Raw genomic sequence first — 19,226 nt, 5'->3', positions numbered from 1 at the left:
TCTAGTGTAACGGGAATAGGAATCCCATTTGTGCTTTGTAGTTATAACATTCTGTCCTATGGCCTTTGGAATGGTAATCATCACTTCCATCTTTTCCTTGTCACTGTTACTTTGTGAATGAATGATGTTCCATAACTACTTTAATGGGCACAAGTCAAGAATCACAATCCTCAAAAATAAAAAACTCAAAAACAATCTCGTGAAGCAAAGAATGCTTATGGCCAACTTGTTAGCCCCACAATTGTTAGATTCATCCGACAAGAGAATATTGAAGTTGCCTTTAGCCTCGAAAAGAACAAATTCAAAGCAATCTAGAGAAGCAAAGTATGCTTCTGCCCAATTTGTTAGCCCAAGAATTGCTAAATCCCATCCCAAAAAAGAATATGAAGATGCAAAAGGAAAAAATGAAGTTAACATGTAAAATTATTGAATATATTTGTTCAAATGCCTGCAATCCCCCAGGCCCCAGTCATATACTTGTTTACATTTTGATATAGGTTAGACGTATAATGTTTACTGTTAGAAGGAAGTGCTTTCATGTATAGAATTAAATCAAGGAAGAGAAGAAGAGAATTAAGGAATTGAAGAAAAGCCGAAGAGTAGGGTTCCTATTACACTTGAAAATGATTTCGTTTCTGTAGGTATGTGCTCACCGTGCATAGGTTGCCTAAGTTACCTAAGAGAAAGGAGGAGGAGGTAGAAAGTTAATAGTTAGGGAAGAATAGATAATCCTCGGTATAAAACCTCACCCCTCTTTTACAGGCAAGTTTAACCGACTTGACCTGGGGAACAATTAAGTTGGTGGCCAGTACAACAGCAATAACTTAAAAGGGTCAATATTTCATCGGACTCGAGTCTAGGTATTTTTGTGACTTGCTAACTTATACACGAGTTCATGATATCCAAACAACGAACAGAATTTTGAGGCAACATTTCAACATGTACAACGTACCTGAGAATTAATTTTTGTATGAACAAGAATAGTTTTAGAGAAGCTTCGTCATGCTAATCATTAATTAGGAATCTGTGGGAAATTTTCAGCAGGAACAAGCTGTAAACGTGGTTAATTTTTCTAGCTCATGATACCTCTCAAACAGTGTTGTTTCCCTTGAGATTTCCTGTTAAGTAGCACGATGTCGAGCACAATGGGCATACCGTTGAGTACAACAAGAGGAAACAAATGTTTCTCTTTCTCGTTGGAATTTATCTCGTTTTGAAGAGTTGATTCTTGGGACTCATGCAAATAAAGAGTATTGGGATAAGTTTATATCGGGTGGTAGCTCATTAGGCATTGGAAACTGTGGGAAATTGACTTTTTCAGACCCATAAGTTTTCTAAATTTAGATTTGGGTCTAATTAATGGATCTGAATCTAAATCAAAGAGATCCAATCCAAATCCTACCCATTGACACGTCTAAACAAAAATAATTTTATAAGATTGAGATTTTATTACAATTTAACAACCTCTCAAATAAATGTATGGTTAAAGAATTAATATTCTTATATTAGTCTACTTGTTTAATTCTTGTTTTAGATTTTAGTCTTTGGTTTGTTTTGTGGGACAATGTTACTCATTTTGTTACTTATATCTATCAAATGTAATTATATTTTAAATTTGATAATTGTTTCATAATCCTACCAAGCATGTTAAAACTAAACACTCAAAAGAACTGAACTTTATTTTTATTAGAAGTCATACATCACAAATTTAGATATCAAGTTGTAAGTAATGATATTAAAAGATAGTTTTTCGTGCACCATTCTTTCTTATAGATTAAAAGATATTTCTTCTTAAAACATTCTTGCTTTCAACTTAATTTTTTTGGGTCGCTTTTGTCGCTTAAAATGTACAAATAGATATAATAACGTATCAAGTTTTATCCAAATTCAATCTAGACTCAACGTCCTTACCAACTTCAATCTGCAAAATGCCTATTTCATATTTTTATTTTGATGCATTGATTGTTGATAGATTTTACTATCGTGTTTCATTTCCTGAGCCTAACGAATATTGACTCATTTAAGAATCTTTAAAAAATTCAGTGTGGATAATTAAGGAATCGAAAGTTTCTTAATTTGACCTGAGTAGTCCTTTTTTTTATTTAAATATCTTTTTTTTTAATAATGCTTTTTGTCACGACTGTATTACTATTTACTACTACAAAAAAAAAAAATGCTACTGGTTTGTATTAATGGCTGGTGGCACTTGTCGTGAATCATAGAAATAAACTTTTATATTTCATACTTATAACTTGATAAAGTATTTGTCCAATGATAGGACAAGTGCGTGTGGATGGTTTACCAATAGTTATTGTGAAATCAGATTGAAATACAGTTTATAATATTTGTCAAGCCAAAATTTCTGAGAATAGAGAGACGGGTACAGAGATTTTCTCACTAATTTCTTTATTTTACTTGAGGTTTATAGCTTGAGTTTTTTATTTGTTATAGAATGAATTTCTTTGTTTTTTAATTAATAAAATTGAGAATTTTTCATTCAAAAAGTCGAAGTTAGTTAGCTTATACTTAAGAAAATTGTATTTCATCTTATTGTTTAATTTCTAAAGTTTGTAGCAAGAAATTACTTTTCGTACTTGTTTTGTTTTCAAAAGTCATTACATTTGAAATTTATTCCAATTTAATTTTTTTTGTATAAAAACTGTCTTAATGAAATTATATTTCCGAAAAATATTTCAAAGTTTTGTTCTAGCAAAATATATCTCAAAAATGGCATTACGTTACATGAAAAACCCATAGAAATCATTCCAAATGTGCTCTCCCTTAGTGTATCTCAAAGAGATTAACTTATTTCCTAAAAGATTATATTTTTTTTCCTATTTGTCTTATATTCTAAGAGCAATTCAAAGGAATCTAGTACTAGTTTACAATAAATGATTTTCCTTCATAATTGCATAATTCCATTCTAAACCTAATTCTATTGGAGAAAGTTTACTTAAATAGAATTTTATTCCTAAACTAAAACATGAAAATCGATATTACAGGAAAACCCCCAAAAGTTGTTGTTTCGGCATTAGTGTATCACGATATCGCATCATATTTAATTGTAATTGGAGTATATGGTAAGGGTATTATCAGAAAAAAAAAAACCTAAATCTCAAAACTACCAAATCATATTGGTGATTTATTCAATCTGTCTTTCTTTTTTATTTCTTTTTATTTTCTCCCTTTTCTTTTGTTTCTCCACAATTGGTGCCTATTTCTTCCATGTAAAATTAATTTACATGAATTTTGTTTTCCAATTCATGTTCAGTTTCTATATTATCCTCCTAAAGCTTGTCTCTTGTTCTTCACTAATTCTGGAATCTATTTTTAAAACTCTATTCAGGAGGGAAATTTACTTTAGCAAGTTTATTTTCCTAGATGAAATTTGAAGGCCGTGTTACATGAATAACCGCAAAAAGAATGGAAAAGGACCTTGGGAACATAATTTAGCCATTAAGGGTCACTTATTCTATTAATATTAATCTAGAATTAGATTATATACATATGTCAATAATGTCAATCTTTGGACGCATTTTTTTTGGAATCAGTAACATCATGGAAAAAGAAAAACAAAATATGATTCTTATGCACTTGAATTAAATTCAACCATGTCTACGTTTTTTGTATAACTATCTTGTGCAATGAGACATTGAATTTATAAAAGTTTAAGAAGGTTAACATACACTAAGTTTGTCAAGACTTTTAATAATATGACCTTAATTAATACCTGGTCAATAAAATTTAACACAAAATTTTGTCAAGTGAATTAATTTATAACCTATAACCTTTGCAAATCAATTTCTCTTCCAAAGGAATTCTACTTCTAACAAAACTTAAAGGTTGGTAGGGTATAAAAAGCCCCAATAATACTTAAAATTACATTTATGTTTGAAAATAGAAGAAAGTCATTAATATTACCAATAAAACTAAATCACTAGATCATTTTGGTGCTTTCAATATATGTATATATATGTTTGTGTGATTTAATTATATTTACCTCCCCTAAGGTTTGTTCATTGAGTTCGGAATATGGTAAAATCGTATGGATTTAAACCACTTAAAGTGGCAAGCCGTATATAGTGGCAATTGATGAGAGATAAGGTTTGAACTTTTAACCTTCCACCCTACCAAACCTTAAATGCTATGATGGTGACCAACAATCCAAATAGCTGTATACAATTGAAAGCCCCAATAACGAATTGATGCTACTGCACTCGTTCTGTATACAATTATCAATAGTTCGCAAATGATTCTTCGAAAAATTTGGTCAAAATCAGCTTGTGAGAATTGGCGATGGTGTGGAGTAGGCAGAAGGCGGTGATGAATGGCCTAAGACGGCATATAGCTTCGCTATTAGGGTTTGTATTTTATGGAGAAGGGAAAAGAGAAGAGAATAAGTAGGATAGAATCAATTACTCGTATAGGCATTTTGGGACATCCAATTTGTACTTTTGTAGGTCATGTCAATTCCTCAACTGTCAATTATCTGACATGCATCTACATTTGTTCATGTATATATTGACAATGCATGAAAAAATGACTTTCAAAAATAATGAATCTTGAAAAGAAACTTCTTGCAATCTAGGAATAAATTTAAACGGATTGAAAATGCCTTATAGTTCTTGTCCTTTTCAAAGGCATTTGCTAAAAGGACATTTATCAATGATTTGTTTATTGGGCCCTAAATATATAGTTATGAGCTCCACAAATATTCTTTTAGCACAGCTAAGATTTTCATCCATGTCCAGCTGCCAAGTACATAAAAGCACAGCCGTAGCAGCGGACCACACTATTGGCTTAACTTCTTGACTCCTGCAACATTCAGATAAAAAAACAAAGGGCATGAATATTGCAATCCGACATTAAATATGAATAATGTCCAACATAAAATTACATGGTTAGATATTGAAACTCCCAAAAAAATTAATCCAACATACTAATATTTACGGCTTGAAAAAAAAAACTAATATCTACATCAAAGATGTTGATAAGAGAACTGACAATACAAAATTCCACAGCCCCAACTTACCTATTATTATTATTTAAATTTTTTCCCTTACATATTATTTATTTGTATGTTAGATAGCACAAACGTAAATCAAATTAAAGTTCACCAAAAGTGAGTATATTTAAGTATGTATATTAGGTTAAAAAAAACTGTTTAGGGTCCTAATCATTTGAACACAAGTCAAACCAGATTCAATTACCATGTAAGCATATCATTGATCCATTCATATACCTCAAAAAATATATACATATAAATGCACATTGAAATCAAATCTCCAAGCCTTCCCCACCCCCACCCCGCCCCTAAAAAAAATAAATAAATAAATGAAAGATGCATGAGATCGAACTAAAATAAACAGAAAAGGAGAGAGTGCATGCAAGCCCATGACAAGTGTGCACCTTAACATCACGACAACTCCCATCTCTTCCTTCGGTAGAAATCAGAGGCCGCTGAGTCCCTCAAAAAGATGAACTTTCTATCCTGTGAAATATATACTCAAAAATAGTTAAAGAAAAACGTAAATACTCAACTCTCAGCTAGGGAAACTGAAGGATAGTGGAGTGATCGGACAAAATTAAAATGGTAAATTAGAATTGGGATATGTATTAATGTACCTTTAAATCCACAGGAATGGCATTCTCGACCACTTCAACTTTCTCAAGATTTGGTGCATCCAGCTTTCCTGGACACAATTGCTTCAACTGCCGGCACAGCAGTATTTTCAGATGTGTTAGACAGGGAAATTTGAGTTCACATTCCTCGCGGCGACTACCAGCGAAACTCAAAAGATTTGGGAGGCCTATCAAAATTAAAGAGCTCAGTTTGGGAAACACAAATTCCAGCTTGTTGCTTCTTTCCAATGCAGAGCTCTCTCTATGTTTTCCAACGATATCTTGTTGCTGAGCATCATCTTCCTGACTGATCTGATCTTCTCCTAATTCCCCACCAATAACTCCATACATTTCCGAGCAATCACTAATTTCAAGCACCTCAAGGCTCACAAGCATATTCGCCACACAAGGAGGATCAAACAAAAACTTTAGTAATTTGCACTCCCATACTATAAGCTTTCTTAAGTTTTGGAATACTCGAACCCCTCTTGGAAAATTCCTCCAAATGTGGGTTAATCCTGAGGATTGTTGTAATTCCAATGACTCCAGTTTGGGAAGAATTTCGAGTTCTGTTTTTGTTAGCACAGGAACTTTCAGCCCCTCAAACTCAAAAAGTAATTGCATCCCGTGACTGTTAACCACAAGTTTCTGCAGATTTTGTAATATTGTCACCCCATCAGCTTTGGCAATGCATCCGATACAGCTATCGGTGATCTGCAAATACTTCAAGTTCTCAAGATACCCGCTATGCATTCCATCTCCCACTAACTCTTTGGGGCGATGCCTATAAGTTTTAATCTGTAGTCCTTCCAGGCGAGGCAGCGAAACCTGGAAAATTTAGTTACTTATGTAATACAAACATGAATCTTCGCACATATGTATGTATGTTTATGTATGCCCGGTCAATGACCTGGAGGAAAGGTATCTTTTATCAATCATAGCATTAATCCTTGCTATCAAAATTTGTCATTGTCAAAATTTCATTCATCACCATTTGGTTTTTACTTGCGCTAAAAGATTAAATAAAAAACAAATTTTTTTTTTGGCAAACTCATTCAAGGACTAGAATATGACCACTGAAACAATTTTGAATATTTAATTAACAGTTTTTGGGAAAAATAAATTGCTTCTTCAGTGAGCTCATTATGGTCAAATACTTCTTTGACACAAAGGAAGTATATCAGAAAGAGAGACAAAGAAACAGAGAGAGAGAGAGTGACCTGGTTGAGAAAAGCTCTGGCTGTTTCACGTTTGGAGTCAAAACACAAGCAGCCTGATTCTTGCATCACTAAAGTTTCGAGTAGGGGTAGCTCAAGCACTTCCTCGTTCACACTTTCTTCCCTCATGACAATGCTTTCCAAGTTTGTACACTGATGAACTACTAGCTTTTGGAGTTTCACTAGACATTTCAGCGTTGATTGTGAGAAGAGAGTTACAATTCGATGGCAGTATCTTAGCTCAACAATTCTGAGGCTGCAAAGTGACGGAGGTTCAATTGGCCCCTTCCACAAATGCTTAATATTTGTGTACTTAAGTTTCATCTCCCGAAGTTGACTGAAGCACCGAGGTGGAAGATTCCCACGACATATTTCTTCCAAATTCACATGATCTAATTCCATGAACACCAAATTTTCGAAAACCTGTCGAGCAACTAAATTGGTGGTGGATTCAATAAGGCATTGGTGTACCTCATGGTCTAATTTAAGCCTTCTCAGGTTGACAAATCCATCTTCATCCAAGTCGCTCACCAGATTCCTCAAGCAGGGCACGCCCTCAAAAGTGAGATTCTCTGCTCTCTTAACAATGCTGCTAACTATAGGATCCAATGCTTGTTTAAATACAAACCTCCTCTTATATACCGATAGTAAATAAGTTCGAAACTGTTCCGAAATTGATACTCTCTAGTAAGATCTCTCCGGTTAATTTTATGATCAGCTCCTACAATGTGAAATCTTAACAACCTCTGAATAGGAAGTTGGTGCAATAACTGAAATAGGAGGTTAAGGTCATAGACATGAATTTGGAGACACTCAAGGCAAGAGAGTGATGCGATCTCTTCAAGGCATCCTCTTTCTTCTTCTTTGTCTCTCCCCAGCCGCAAATGGTGAGGAGATCCCATGTACAATTCTTCTAGTTTCTTCAAGCTTGACAGGATACCATGAGGCAACGGCTGCTGACTTCGCTCGACCCTCAAATCCAACGACTTTAAATTACTCAACCGAGCAATCTCTACTGGAAACTGATCACCTTGAAGTCTGGATTTAAAGAAGCTCAACATTTCCAATTGCATCATATATCCAAGCATTGATGACGTTCCAGTGTCCAATACACAATAATCCAGGCACAATGTCCGAAGGCTCGTTAACATTTGGCCTGGCCATGATAGCGAAAATTCTGTGTGTGAATTGTTTAACTCCATGACCCTGAGATCTTCCATTCCTTCGAAAGCATCTTTTGATAGGTTCACTTTGCCTGATTGGAATACCAAACGCAATAGCTTAAGCCTTGGACATTCCTCGCCAAATGGAAATAGTCTAATGGAACCTTCTAATGTTAGTGAAATAGCCGTGTAAGGACCAAATGAATCCGGTAGTTGGTGCCTTTCTTCCTCTCTAGCATTCCCTACCAAAAATACATGCTCGCCTTTTGATGCAATTTTCAAGCAAGTTTCTCGCACGACATCATGCAATTTTACATGGTCTTCTCTTTCACTATCATCCAGCAACAAATGGTAACTCCTGAGGTCATTAACAAGCACGTCTACTCTGCATCTTACATCACCTAACGTGTCTCTCTCGTTGAACAATTCTAGCCCTTTGCCGTACCTGACCAAACATTCAACTGGAATGCTATAATCTTCTGGAAACAAACTGCAAAGCAAAAGCAGTGACTTAGCCTCGACACTTTCCAAATTGTCGTAGCTCCACTCAACTATTGAATACACCAAATCTTTTTCTCCTTCTAATTCTCTGAATGTGTATTTTTGCAGCTGTCCAAGGGCCAGTTCCCAGGATTTTAGTGTTTTACAGTTAGTCCTTAATCCCCTGGCGACAACAACGAGCGCGAGAGGTATACCTTTGCATTCCTCTGCAAACTGTTTTGCAACATCACTCAAAACGGAATCATCAGAAATTCCCGCAACCGCTTTAAAAAGATAACATGCTTCTTCCTCAGGCAAGGCATTAACCCCAACAATTTTAGCTCCCATGTTCCTGCAAACACAGGGGGACTGAGATGTCACTATAACCTTTATCTTCTCGCTAACAGGAATCCCAAGACTCTTGAAGTCAACTTCTTTCCAAATCTCATCCAATATAACAAGAACTCTCCCGCTTAGTTTATTATATATTGTTTGTCCAAATCTGGCACCATCAATATGTGCTGGAATTTGCACCCCTAACTGCTCAGCAAGCCGATTTTGAGCATTTCTCATGCTTGGATTTTTAGACATAGTTAACATGGCCACCTTATAAAATAATTTTCCATACTTAACTTGGTCTGCAATTTGGTTCACCAAGGTAGTCTTGCCAACACCAGCCATACCACAAATCACAATAAGATTTGTTTTGTCCTGCTCTAGAACTCTCATCACTTCCTTCTTTGTTGACATCAGAGTAGCTAGTCCTTCCTCTAAAGGTAGGGTTGATTCACTAAAAGACATTTTCTCTAATGGAGCAGTGTATCCAACTTCATCAAATTGCCCCTCGCTCAGAAGTTTTTGAGCAGCATTTTTTCTTTTGTCAGCATCTCGGCCTAGCAAATAATGTGACTTCAAATTTGGAAGCCTGACATTAAGGCAATTCATCTTGACATTTTCCATATGCCTAAAAATGGCGTCTGCCTCTTTCTTTAGATCATCAACTTGTTTTAGCCAGTCAATGACATTTGGTTTAATTGATTTACCATTGTTAATTGCTGCATCAACTAATTGTTGCACTTCATCTTTCTTTAGTTCAAGTTTTTTTATCTCATCCCTCAGAGTTAGAACGTTGCTTCTGTAGCGAAACAAATACTGACATTGGTGCAGAACTGGATCAACACAATTTTCTGCCATTGCGCCTGCAATGGTAAGAGCACAATCATTGATAGCCATTATTCCAATATTTCTGTTCAAATTAATGTCCGTTATGTTTTTAGAAAACAGAGATATAGAGATCTAATTAAATATGTGAGATATAAATATAAACCTTGTAACAATTGAATGAGGGAAGACTAAATACTTAAAGAGTAAAGAATGTAAAGATTCAGGATAGAGAAAGAAATTCTAGGCCCATTAGACTAAGTTCACAGAAATGTTTTGGTTACATAAAGGGAAGAATATTAGTAACATTTAGATTGCTCTCACCAGAAAAATGTTATGCATACCTTATTTTGTATTCATCTGAGACTAATGTTATGAAGAAAATATAAAATTTCAGTACGTTCACCTGCTAACAAAATATTGTATAAATGTAAGGGAAAATGTTAATTTGGGAAAATCGTTCAAAATATCCCTCACATTTTGCAAAATAACTTTTTTCATCCTTTACTTTTAAAAGTGTAATTTTACGTCCTTTAAAAATTCACATTGGTCAAATTTGGTCCTTATCTAAGTGTTCAACTAATTTTTGGTCGAAATCTATTACGTGTCTTGCACATGATCATTTTTTAGGGGTAAAATTGTCAAACATATTTCATATAATCTGATCCATAGTCCCTCATATTTCACAAAATGAATTTTTTCGTCCCTTACATTTCACAAAATAAATTTTTTTCATCCCTCACATTTTGCAAAATGAAAATTTTGATCCCTCATTGATCATCTGTGCGATAGTCTTTTCTTATTTTTGAAAACTTATATATATGTCTATTTGATTTTACCTGAACAGTACAAATAGCATGTAATATATCTCTATTTAATTTCACTTGAATAAGTTAATTCTAGTTGTAGACGAAATCAAATACAAATATATTACATGCTACTCGTATTATTTTGGGTGAAATCAAATAGATATATACATGGGTTTAAAAAACAAAAGAAACTATTCGTACACATGATATATGAGAGGTGAAAATTTCATTTTGTGAAATATGAGGGATGGAAAAATTCATTTTTTGATATGTGAGGTACGAAAAAATTCATTTTATAAAATGTGAGAGACAAAAAATTCAAATTATATGAAATTTGATTTGACAATTTTGCCCCTAAAAAATGATCACGTGTAAGGCATGTGGTGGATTCCGGCCAAAAACTAGTCGAAAGCTTATGTAGGAGCCAAACCTAACCAATGTGAATTTATAAAGAATGTAAAATTACACTTTTAGAAGTGAGGGGTAAAAAAAGTCAATTTACAAAATGTGAGAGACGTTCCTTGCGATTTTTCCTGTTAATTTTGTTTCAAATATGTTAGTCTCTATTAAAATTGTATGTATATGATATGACATCTCAAAAGGCTAGTTGAATAAACAGGAGGATTTTTAAACTCCAGCCGCCAAAAAGTCTCCAAATCTTCATTTACTTTTTTCTTCCCGCTTGATTTCAAGATGGGAAATTTGCCAAATTGGTCCCTAACATTTACCAAAAACACTTTTTTAGTCCTTTACATATAAAATCAGCCAGAATGGTCCTTCACATTTAAATTGTGAGCCAATGTGGTCCTATTGCTTGTTTTTGCTTATTTCTCCGGCTAAAAATAGCACGCCCCTCTCACATGGTCATATTTTTAGGGGCAAAACCGGAAACACATTTCATTACCTGTTGAAAGTAAAATGAATGGACAACCACCAAACTACACATTTCACCTTTGGCTCTCAAAGTTTCAAGAAACCCTAAATTGCATCCCCGAATTAACAAGCATTACTTGGAAATGTAATGCTAATGATGGTCTGATGGCGCCAGCCTCGGCAATCTTAATTCGATTCTCGGGTTTGTTTTTGGCGAGGAGTCTGAGCTCCAAGGTGGCTTGTTTTTGGTCTTCAGGGGATGGAGAATTAAGATCGGAGACGAGCTGGCGGATCAGTTCGTCAGAGGAGCTGTTGTTGTTGTTTTCGGAGGAGGCGCAAGCGATAAGTAGACGTCGGCTCTGGGAAGAAGCGGTGGGGAATTCGCCGGATCTGTCGCTGTTGCAGTCGCTGAAAGCTGAGGAAGAACCATCGTGGATGCTGAGGCCGCTGAAGCTTCGCCCCATATAGGTAAAACTATTGGACTGGACCTCTGTTTCCATTTCTAGTGCAAAAAATGGGATTAGTACATCAAGAATTAGGTGGATGGAGCCTGGAGGGGAGGTGAAGACCGAAAACGACAGCGTTTGAGGTTGTATGGGCCCTTTTGAGGTAGTTACCTGTATAAGACCTAGCTATGAGTTGATCATAACCATTTTCATGGAGCTAGCCAGCAAGGGGGTGTGGAGTTCGGGGGGAGTGGGGAGTTCAATAAAAGGCGAAGGCAGGGGATGCAATTTAGGGTTTCTTGAAACTTTGAGAGCCAAAGGTGAAATGTGTATATTGGTGGTTGTCCATTCCTTTTACTTTCAACGGGTAATGAAATGTGTTTCCAATTTTGCCCCTAAAAATATGATCATGTGAGAGGGGCGTGCTATTTTTAGCCGGAGAAATAAGCAAAAACGAGCAATAGGACCACATTGGCTCACAATTTAAATGTGAATGACCATTCTGGCTGATTTTATATGTAAAGGACTAAAAAAGTGTTTTGTTTTAGGGACCAATTTCAATTTCCCTTTCACGATGAACTTCGAAAAATGTCAAGTCTTGACGAGTAAATTATGATTTTGTATCATGTATTTATTTAATGGAAATCATATAAATGATAAGTTTGAGATAACTTGGGAGCTCTTACTAGAAAAGTAAAGAAAAGTAAAAAATCATTCGGGACATCAAAATTAGGAGCCTTAGATTTAAAATAAAAGGAAGGACTTAATATGAAACGGGGAAATAATTGAATAATTTCATAAGGGACATTACATGTAAAACCATTGTAGCCCTCGAACTTAGAAATCCTAATGTGAAGATTAAGCCTGGAAAATTGATCTCTCAAAAAAATTTATGAAAAACTTTCCTTTCAAATCTTTCTTCTTTTAGTCTAAGCATGCATATTGCAGAAACGATGCCAGATACAATTGGTAATGTTTAAAGAATTTTTCTAAGGGGTGTCTAATTGACACTCATTAACACACCTAAATTACACCTAACTTATTATACTAAAACACATGGTCACATTTAATCCACTCACTACATTTAGTCACTTTATTAAAATTAGCTATACTATTTAAAAAAAAAAAAAAAAACCAATCGATGAAATCATTCTTAACGGGTGTCCATTACGTATCTCGTACCCGAGCTAATGTTTAAGGACTCCCATCTACTTTATACGGCCAAATCCATAAAATACTGTTGTGAACTTTAAAGCTCCTTGGTCTAAAGCTTAAGATCATCAAAAAAAAGATCTCCTAATTGTTCTGAACTTTAATTTTATGAAAAGAGCTAAATTGTTAGTAGGTTTGCTTTCATTTAGATGTCCTTGAGTAACTAATTAACAATCAACTAACAATAAAAAATCGTATATATTTGCGATGACATATAAGATAAAAAGTCTCACACCAACAAAGTCAATGACGGGATTCCTCATATATAACTTTCTTTTGAATATTGCGCCGGTGAAACTTAGATTTTAGATGATCAAATGCAGAAATAAGACAGTCTACAAGAAATTGAAAATTTTTGAACTTTCGTATCCTTTATATATCTAAATTTTGGGCTGGTGGCTACAAGTTGTCTGAATAACTTCTGAAAATATTAATAAATATCTTGATTTTGACCTAAATATAGAAATCTGTACTTATATTGCAATTAACATCTTCATCCCGACCTCAATATAGACGTCTGCATTTATGTATTATAAACAATCAAAAGAGTAAAATTTTTCTTTGTAGAAGACAATCTAGAATCTTACTCAAACACAAGCCCAACTGAAGTAAACCTCACCACAACTATGGCTTGTAACCATTTCCTTACTTTTCAAAAGATCGTCTTATGTCTCATCAATCAAGTAGATGCCCCCTGCCTCCGCCATGACCCTTTGTCTAGTATGGTATAAACTTGTGCAAATTTCAAAATCATATTGATAAACTCAACTATTTGCAATCACCAAGACATTGGCAATGTTAGACCATTAATAACCATAAGGTCTATACCATTTGCAGTGAGTTTTATTCGAACCATTTATAAACTAAGCTACATTATTTTCTTGTTTCTACTTTTGTCATGCATTCTGGTAATTTTATTTTATTAATTGAAAAAAATTATTTAGAATAAAGGTTTGTCTACACAGGTATATATTTCTAAGAAGACAAACAAAAAATCATAGGAACATTCATGAAAAATATAAAGTGTCCAATTCCAATATAATTTTTTCGAATTGCAAGTTAAATATAAACTGTTTGTCATCTTGTAAGTTGTACATAGGTCTACTTTTCTTGCATTCTACAGTTAACCCTATAAGATAAAATTGGGATGAGTAAAAAGTGAAAAGAAATTGTTGGACAACCTGAAAATCAACCCAAAATGGTATACACGATTGGACTTGAAAATTAATAAAAGAAGGAAATGTAAGAGATTAAAAAAAAAAAAAGAAATTATCCTTTAAGCAAAAAGTTCAATAAATTTTGCCCCCACTAAGAACATTTCTTAGCTCTGTCAGTGAAAGTATGTCGATTTTAGCTATTATATTATGCTATGCATCCATATGATTAACTAGATTTTTAAGTATGATGAACATGAATCTGTTGAGGTAGATAACTAACTATTCATTTGATCAACTTTACCTATTCTTAATGAAGTTTAATTGTATGCTTTGTTAGAAACCTACTAATTTAAATGTTTCCATACACATGTATATACATATACGCACAAACAGACACACATTTAAAACCTTAATTTAGGGATCAATTTGATTAGACATTCTTCATTTAAACATAACGACCATTAAAATGTATCAAGATTATACGTCAAGAGGTTACGATAAGAGATATGTGCTGAGAAATTAATTAGATGTTAGTTTTTTTTTTTAGCAATCTTATATAGTGTCTGCAGTTCCTTCGAATTATATTTCATCTCCAAAACACAATACACTATTCCCTGTTTTTCTCCACCTAATTATTGTTCTGACTTCAAATTATGATGAGTTTGCATCTATCCTTTTTGCTGATAATTTGCTTGAAAAAAATTTAGAGAAATAGATTTTTTTTTTAGGTGATGCATTAAAATACTTATATTTTTTTAATATAAGGAGCACTAATTGGCTAGGATCAATTCATCTTATCATTTCTTGTGCGCTCTTTCAATTTGCACAGTTGGAAATAGATATTACTATCATTATTACCATTATTATTCCTACTATTATTAATTATTATTAGTTATTATTAGTATCAATATTATTATTACTACTATTGTTATTCTATACATATAAGTTGCATTTGAAAGGGTGGTCAAAGAAGAAATACTTATTGCAATCGAAGAAGCACGTGATAAAGAAATATTCGTTCAAAAAATAAGAACAATTTCTTCTATTTCAATCATAATACTTTGTATATTAAATTTGGGTAAGGTGAACTAAAAGTTATGAAACTTTTTCAAAATCTTATCTGGCCAACTATAGTTTTTTTTTCCTTGTCAAATAGTCGATTGAACTCTTAAACTGCTTCATTTTGGTCTCCGTCTAAAAAATGGATTAACCCAAATGGAATATGCTGCACCTCATGGGATGCTACATGTAGACTACATTAAAATTAGATTACATAGGGCTATATTGTAAAACTACCAGAAGCTGGGGTTAAAAATACAAAATAATAGAAAAGTGTGGGACTTGACCGCAAGTTCCATCTCGTTTAACCGATTTATTAATGGATTGGTCAAAATAGAGCTTTTTAGGAATTTGATCGGTTAATTGGCATGAAAAAAAATTATAATGGATTAGACGAGATTTAAAAAAAAATGTGGTGACATATAGGGGTACAAACGAATCGAGTCGAGTTGAGTCGAGTCTTGACCTAATCGAACCGAGACTCAACTTAGTTTTATGAAATTCGAACTCGAATTCGAGGTCAACAAACTCAAAATGTAAAGTTCGACCTTATAAAAAATAATTATTTTATTTTTGAAAATAAATAAAATAATAATTGTTCTTAATAAATAATAAAATATTAGAAATATATATGTAATTTTACTATTAAAATAAAAAAATTAAAATATATCTATATATATATATATAATCAAGCTGACTCATGAGCTAACGAGTTGATTATTTTTGAATTCGAATTTGATTTGGTCAGCTCGAAGTCGATTCAAACTCGATGTTGACCGAACTTGGACTCGAGCTGCTTGCGAGTGGATCGATTCATTTGCCGCCTTAGTGACATATGGTGTACTTTACCCTTCAAACATCTCTTATACCATAATACTTTCATAAGTCTTTTATCCAACTAATTGTAAAAGAAGTGACTGTTTTATTGACGAGCATAACACTAATGAGTCAATCACAAAATGAAGGAAAAATAGATGGAGTTAACATTTGTGAGAATTAATAGAGCTTTATTTCAATTTTACACAATAATCTCAAGAAATTATAAATTTTCATTGTCTCTGCAACATTGTTAATACCACTAATGAACTATAATTGTAGCTTTTGGATAAAATTATGGGTTACCTGATGTTATGACTAACCTTTTCTTAAACAGTATTTAGATGAAACATCATTTTGTATCAAAGTAATGTTTAAATCAAGTAATTTATGTAATGTTTAAATTAAGTAATTTACCAAGATTTGAAAATTTAATGATTCGCAGGCATCCGTCCTTATTTATCCCTTGCTTGTTCATTTTAAATCCTTTTTACAATTTCAATATTTTGATATATGAAACCTAGAACATTAATCAGTCATAAAGAGCTCCAAGATGATATATGGAGATGTTAAAATATCATTTGAGTACCTATTAGAAGATTTTCTATATTTCTTTCCTGCATTTCATTCTTGTAATAGAATTAAACTTTTTCTAATAATAGAAATAAATCTTATATTTATCAATTTCTTCTCCTATCAAAATTATCGCAGTCTTCTTCATCTTTTGAGAGACCGTCATAACTAGCAGGTATAGGGGGCTTCTTATCACTTCCCAGAAACTCAAACAGTCCGAATAAGACTTTAATACCAAGCTACCCGAGCACAACCAGTGAATGTGCTTTGTGATGTCAAACCCTCAACAAATTTATGTTTATGTATGTATGTATGTATTTAACTATGTGTAGATGTATATATATATATAGACATACATACACATATACAAATAAGCATATATGTGTGTGTGTATTTACATACATAAATACATGCATATATTATATATATAGACAGTATGTGCATGTGTGTACACCATACAAAAGATGGTGAAGAATGTACGATTTGAGAACCATTAATTGTCAAATTTAAACTTTAAATTTAAAGATCAATTGATCAAAAGAACCGTAAACGAGTTTGAATCACTTTAATTGACACTAGGAGGTGTACACCGCGCACATGCGCGGTGTAGAATTCAAAGACTGGCATGCCTAATTTTGCTCAATAAGCTAATAAGAATGTATAAAATAGAAATAAATGAAATCGAAAAGTATAATAAAGGACATAATAGGCTTTTGATGTAGTAAAGTTATGACTAAAAACAGACAATAAGTAGATTGTAGATTGTCGGTGTAGCAAAGGTACAAGTAAAAATAACACAAAAAGTAGATTGTCAGTTGTTAAGATTGAGGTTGTTGAGGTTGTCAATATTGAGAGCTTCATCCATAGGTAGTGATTATTTCATGAGCTACATATCTGATTAGTCTAAATCTAGGAGGAGAAGGCTTGATGTAACAGATAACCATATTTCCCTGTAGAGTAGTCATGAGATGTTGAGTTAAATCTACATTTTGGTGGAGATTAAAAAAGAAAGTACTATAAGCTGTTGAAGAAATAGAAGGAAACAGTTATTACATAAAAAGAAATGATAATTACTTCTGTCTGTAAATAGTAGAGCTTTAGTGGCCTCCAAATAGCCTTGATCAGCATTATCCCTCTATAATCACCACTCTCATATGGCTTCTGAATTAGTTTTTGCCACCTATAACAAGCAGTAAACAAATTTCAGCAAATGGGAAGAGCGAGGGAACAAGCTCATTTGCATTATAATGTTGATTAAAAAAATAATAATAAACAAAAAAAAAAAGATTTGGCCATCTTTAACTCTTTGAACAATTTTTCTAGGAAATGTAACGCAAAAACTGAATAGTAACTGCTTGTTTTTAAATCATCTCGAGCATCAGCCATAAAATTGTCGAAAAAAAAAAAAAAGAGCTCACCAAGCCTAGTTACACCATGGTTCAACATGCAAGAAGCAAAGTAGGTTATAAAGGTCTTCCAACTTGTTCTGCAGCAATTGATAATGACCTTAATTGATACATGCTAGACAATAGCCAGTGGTTTAATAACAATCAGGAAAAACATTACTCGGGCACTTGTTCAACTAATGCCAGAATTCTTTGCTGCTGCCATACCTGGAGAGGGGTACCAGTAAGACACCACCTGCAATAGGATGACAATTTGAAGGCAGCCTGGGCACCTAGAGTTTTAGAGGACTTGATGGTACGAGCTTCATCCAAAACCACTCTGTACCAGTCAACTCTGTAGAAAATGCTATTCTCCCCATCCTGTGTTGAACATATAAAATAGTAATCATTAAAAATGTTTCAACAGGGGAAAAGAACAAGCAGCATTAGCAATTGGATTTAAGTGGTGGAAACTAAAAAAATGGAAATGGCCAGCTTTTCATTCGTATAAGCTGCAAGTAAATGGATTTTAGTGGTGGAAAGTAACAAAAAAGGGAAATAGCTAGCTTACATTCGTACAAGCAGCCGTTAAGACACCGTATGTGGTCAAGATCATGTCAGGTTCAGCAATCACTCTAGGGTCACTGCTCCGATCTCCACCAATAAAGACAGAAATGGAGATACTATCTGGCTTTGAGTGTGTTTCAAGTTTATCCTGTTCATTCAGTAAATTCTTATTCAGAGAAGATGACAGTATATCCTTGTGCCTATCCATTAACTAACATACGATCAGAAAAACAGTAATGCAGTTTCAGAACAATGTAGCTAAACCTATTCAGAATGCATACAAACTCAGAAAACTTTGTTATTCTGGCTGAATCAAATATATTATACGGACTCACCTTCCACTAGCCAAGCAACACAATAGGACAAATAATGAGGGTGACACCTTTCACTTTTCTAAAAGGTTTGAGATCAGATTCCTTTTTCTTTTTCTTGATGTACTCTGTATCACCCTCACTTTTGGTAATCGATTCTTGATCCTCAGGGTATCTCTGCCTTGCCTTGCAAGAATCAGAGCAATAGTCATCACAGTTTTCCCAAGCCCCATTGCATCTGCCAAGATCTGCAGAATATTATACAGCTTAGAATATATAATAATTAACATTGATACTCAAATGGACAGTCAGTAACAGTAGCAAGAGAAACTTGCCCCATAGCTTCCCAAGAGAAAATGTTAACATATATTGCGG

The 19,226-nt window shown here is 33.7% G+C and overlaps 2 protein-coding genes across 2 annotated transcripts; both read right to left on the bottom strand.

Moving 5' to 3' along the window:
• Positions 1-5,416: 5,416 nt before the first annotated feature.
• On the bottom strand, positions 5,417-9,715 carry LOC113755422 (disease resistance protein At4g27190-like). The gene is made up of 4 exons (XM_027299429.1): positions 7,584-9,715; positions 6,843-7,467; positions 5,626-6,450; positions 5,417-5,491 (listed from the first exon to the last, which is right to left on the bottom strand). The coding sequence occupies exons 1-4, from the start codon at positions 9,713-9,715 to the stop codon at positions 5,417-5,419; spliced, it is 3,657 nt and encodes a 1,218-aa protein (XP_027155230.1).
• Positions 9,716-18,011: 8,296 nt separating this feature from the next.
• LOC113755421 (DNA repair protein RAD5B-like) lies at positions 18,012-19,099 on the bottom strand (the record flags this gene model as incomplete). The annotated part of the gene is made up of 5 exons (XM_027299428.1): positions 18,012-18,074; positions 18,202-18,354; positions 18,545-18,751; positions 18,876-18,881; positions 18,989-19,099. Coding segments are annotated over 5 exons (540 nt in total), but the record flags the coding sequence as incomplete, so codon positions are not given.
• Between the last annotated feature and the right edge of the window lie 127 nt (positions 19,100-19,226).

This window comes from Coffea eugenioides, unplaced genomic scaffold, assembly GCF_003713205.1.
Source record: "Coffea eugenioides isolate CCC68of unplaced genomic scaffold, Ceug_1.0 ScVebR1_1475;HRSCAF=2329, whole genome shotgun sequence".
Taxonomy (NCBI): domain Eukaryota; kingdom Viridiplantae; phylum Streptophyta; class Magnoliopsida; order Gentianales; family Rubiaceae; genus Coffea; species Coffea eugenioides.
This window is presented reverse-complemented; position numbering and strand designations above follow the sequence as displayed.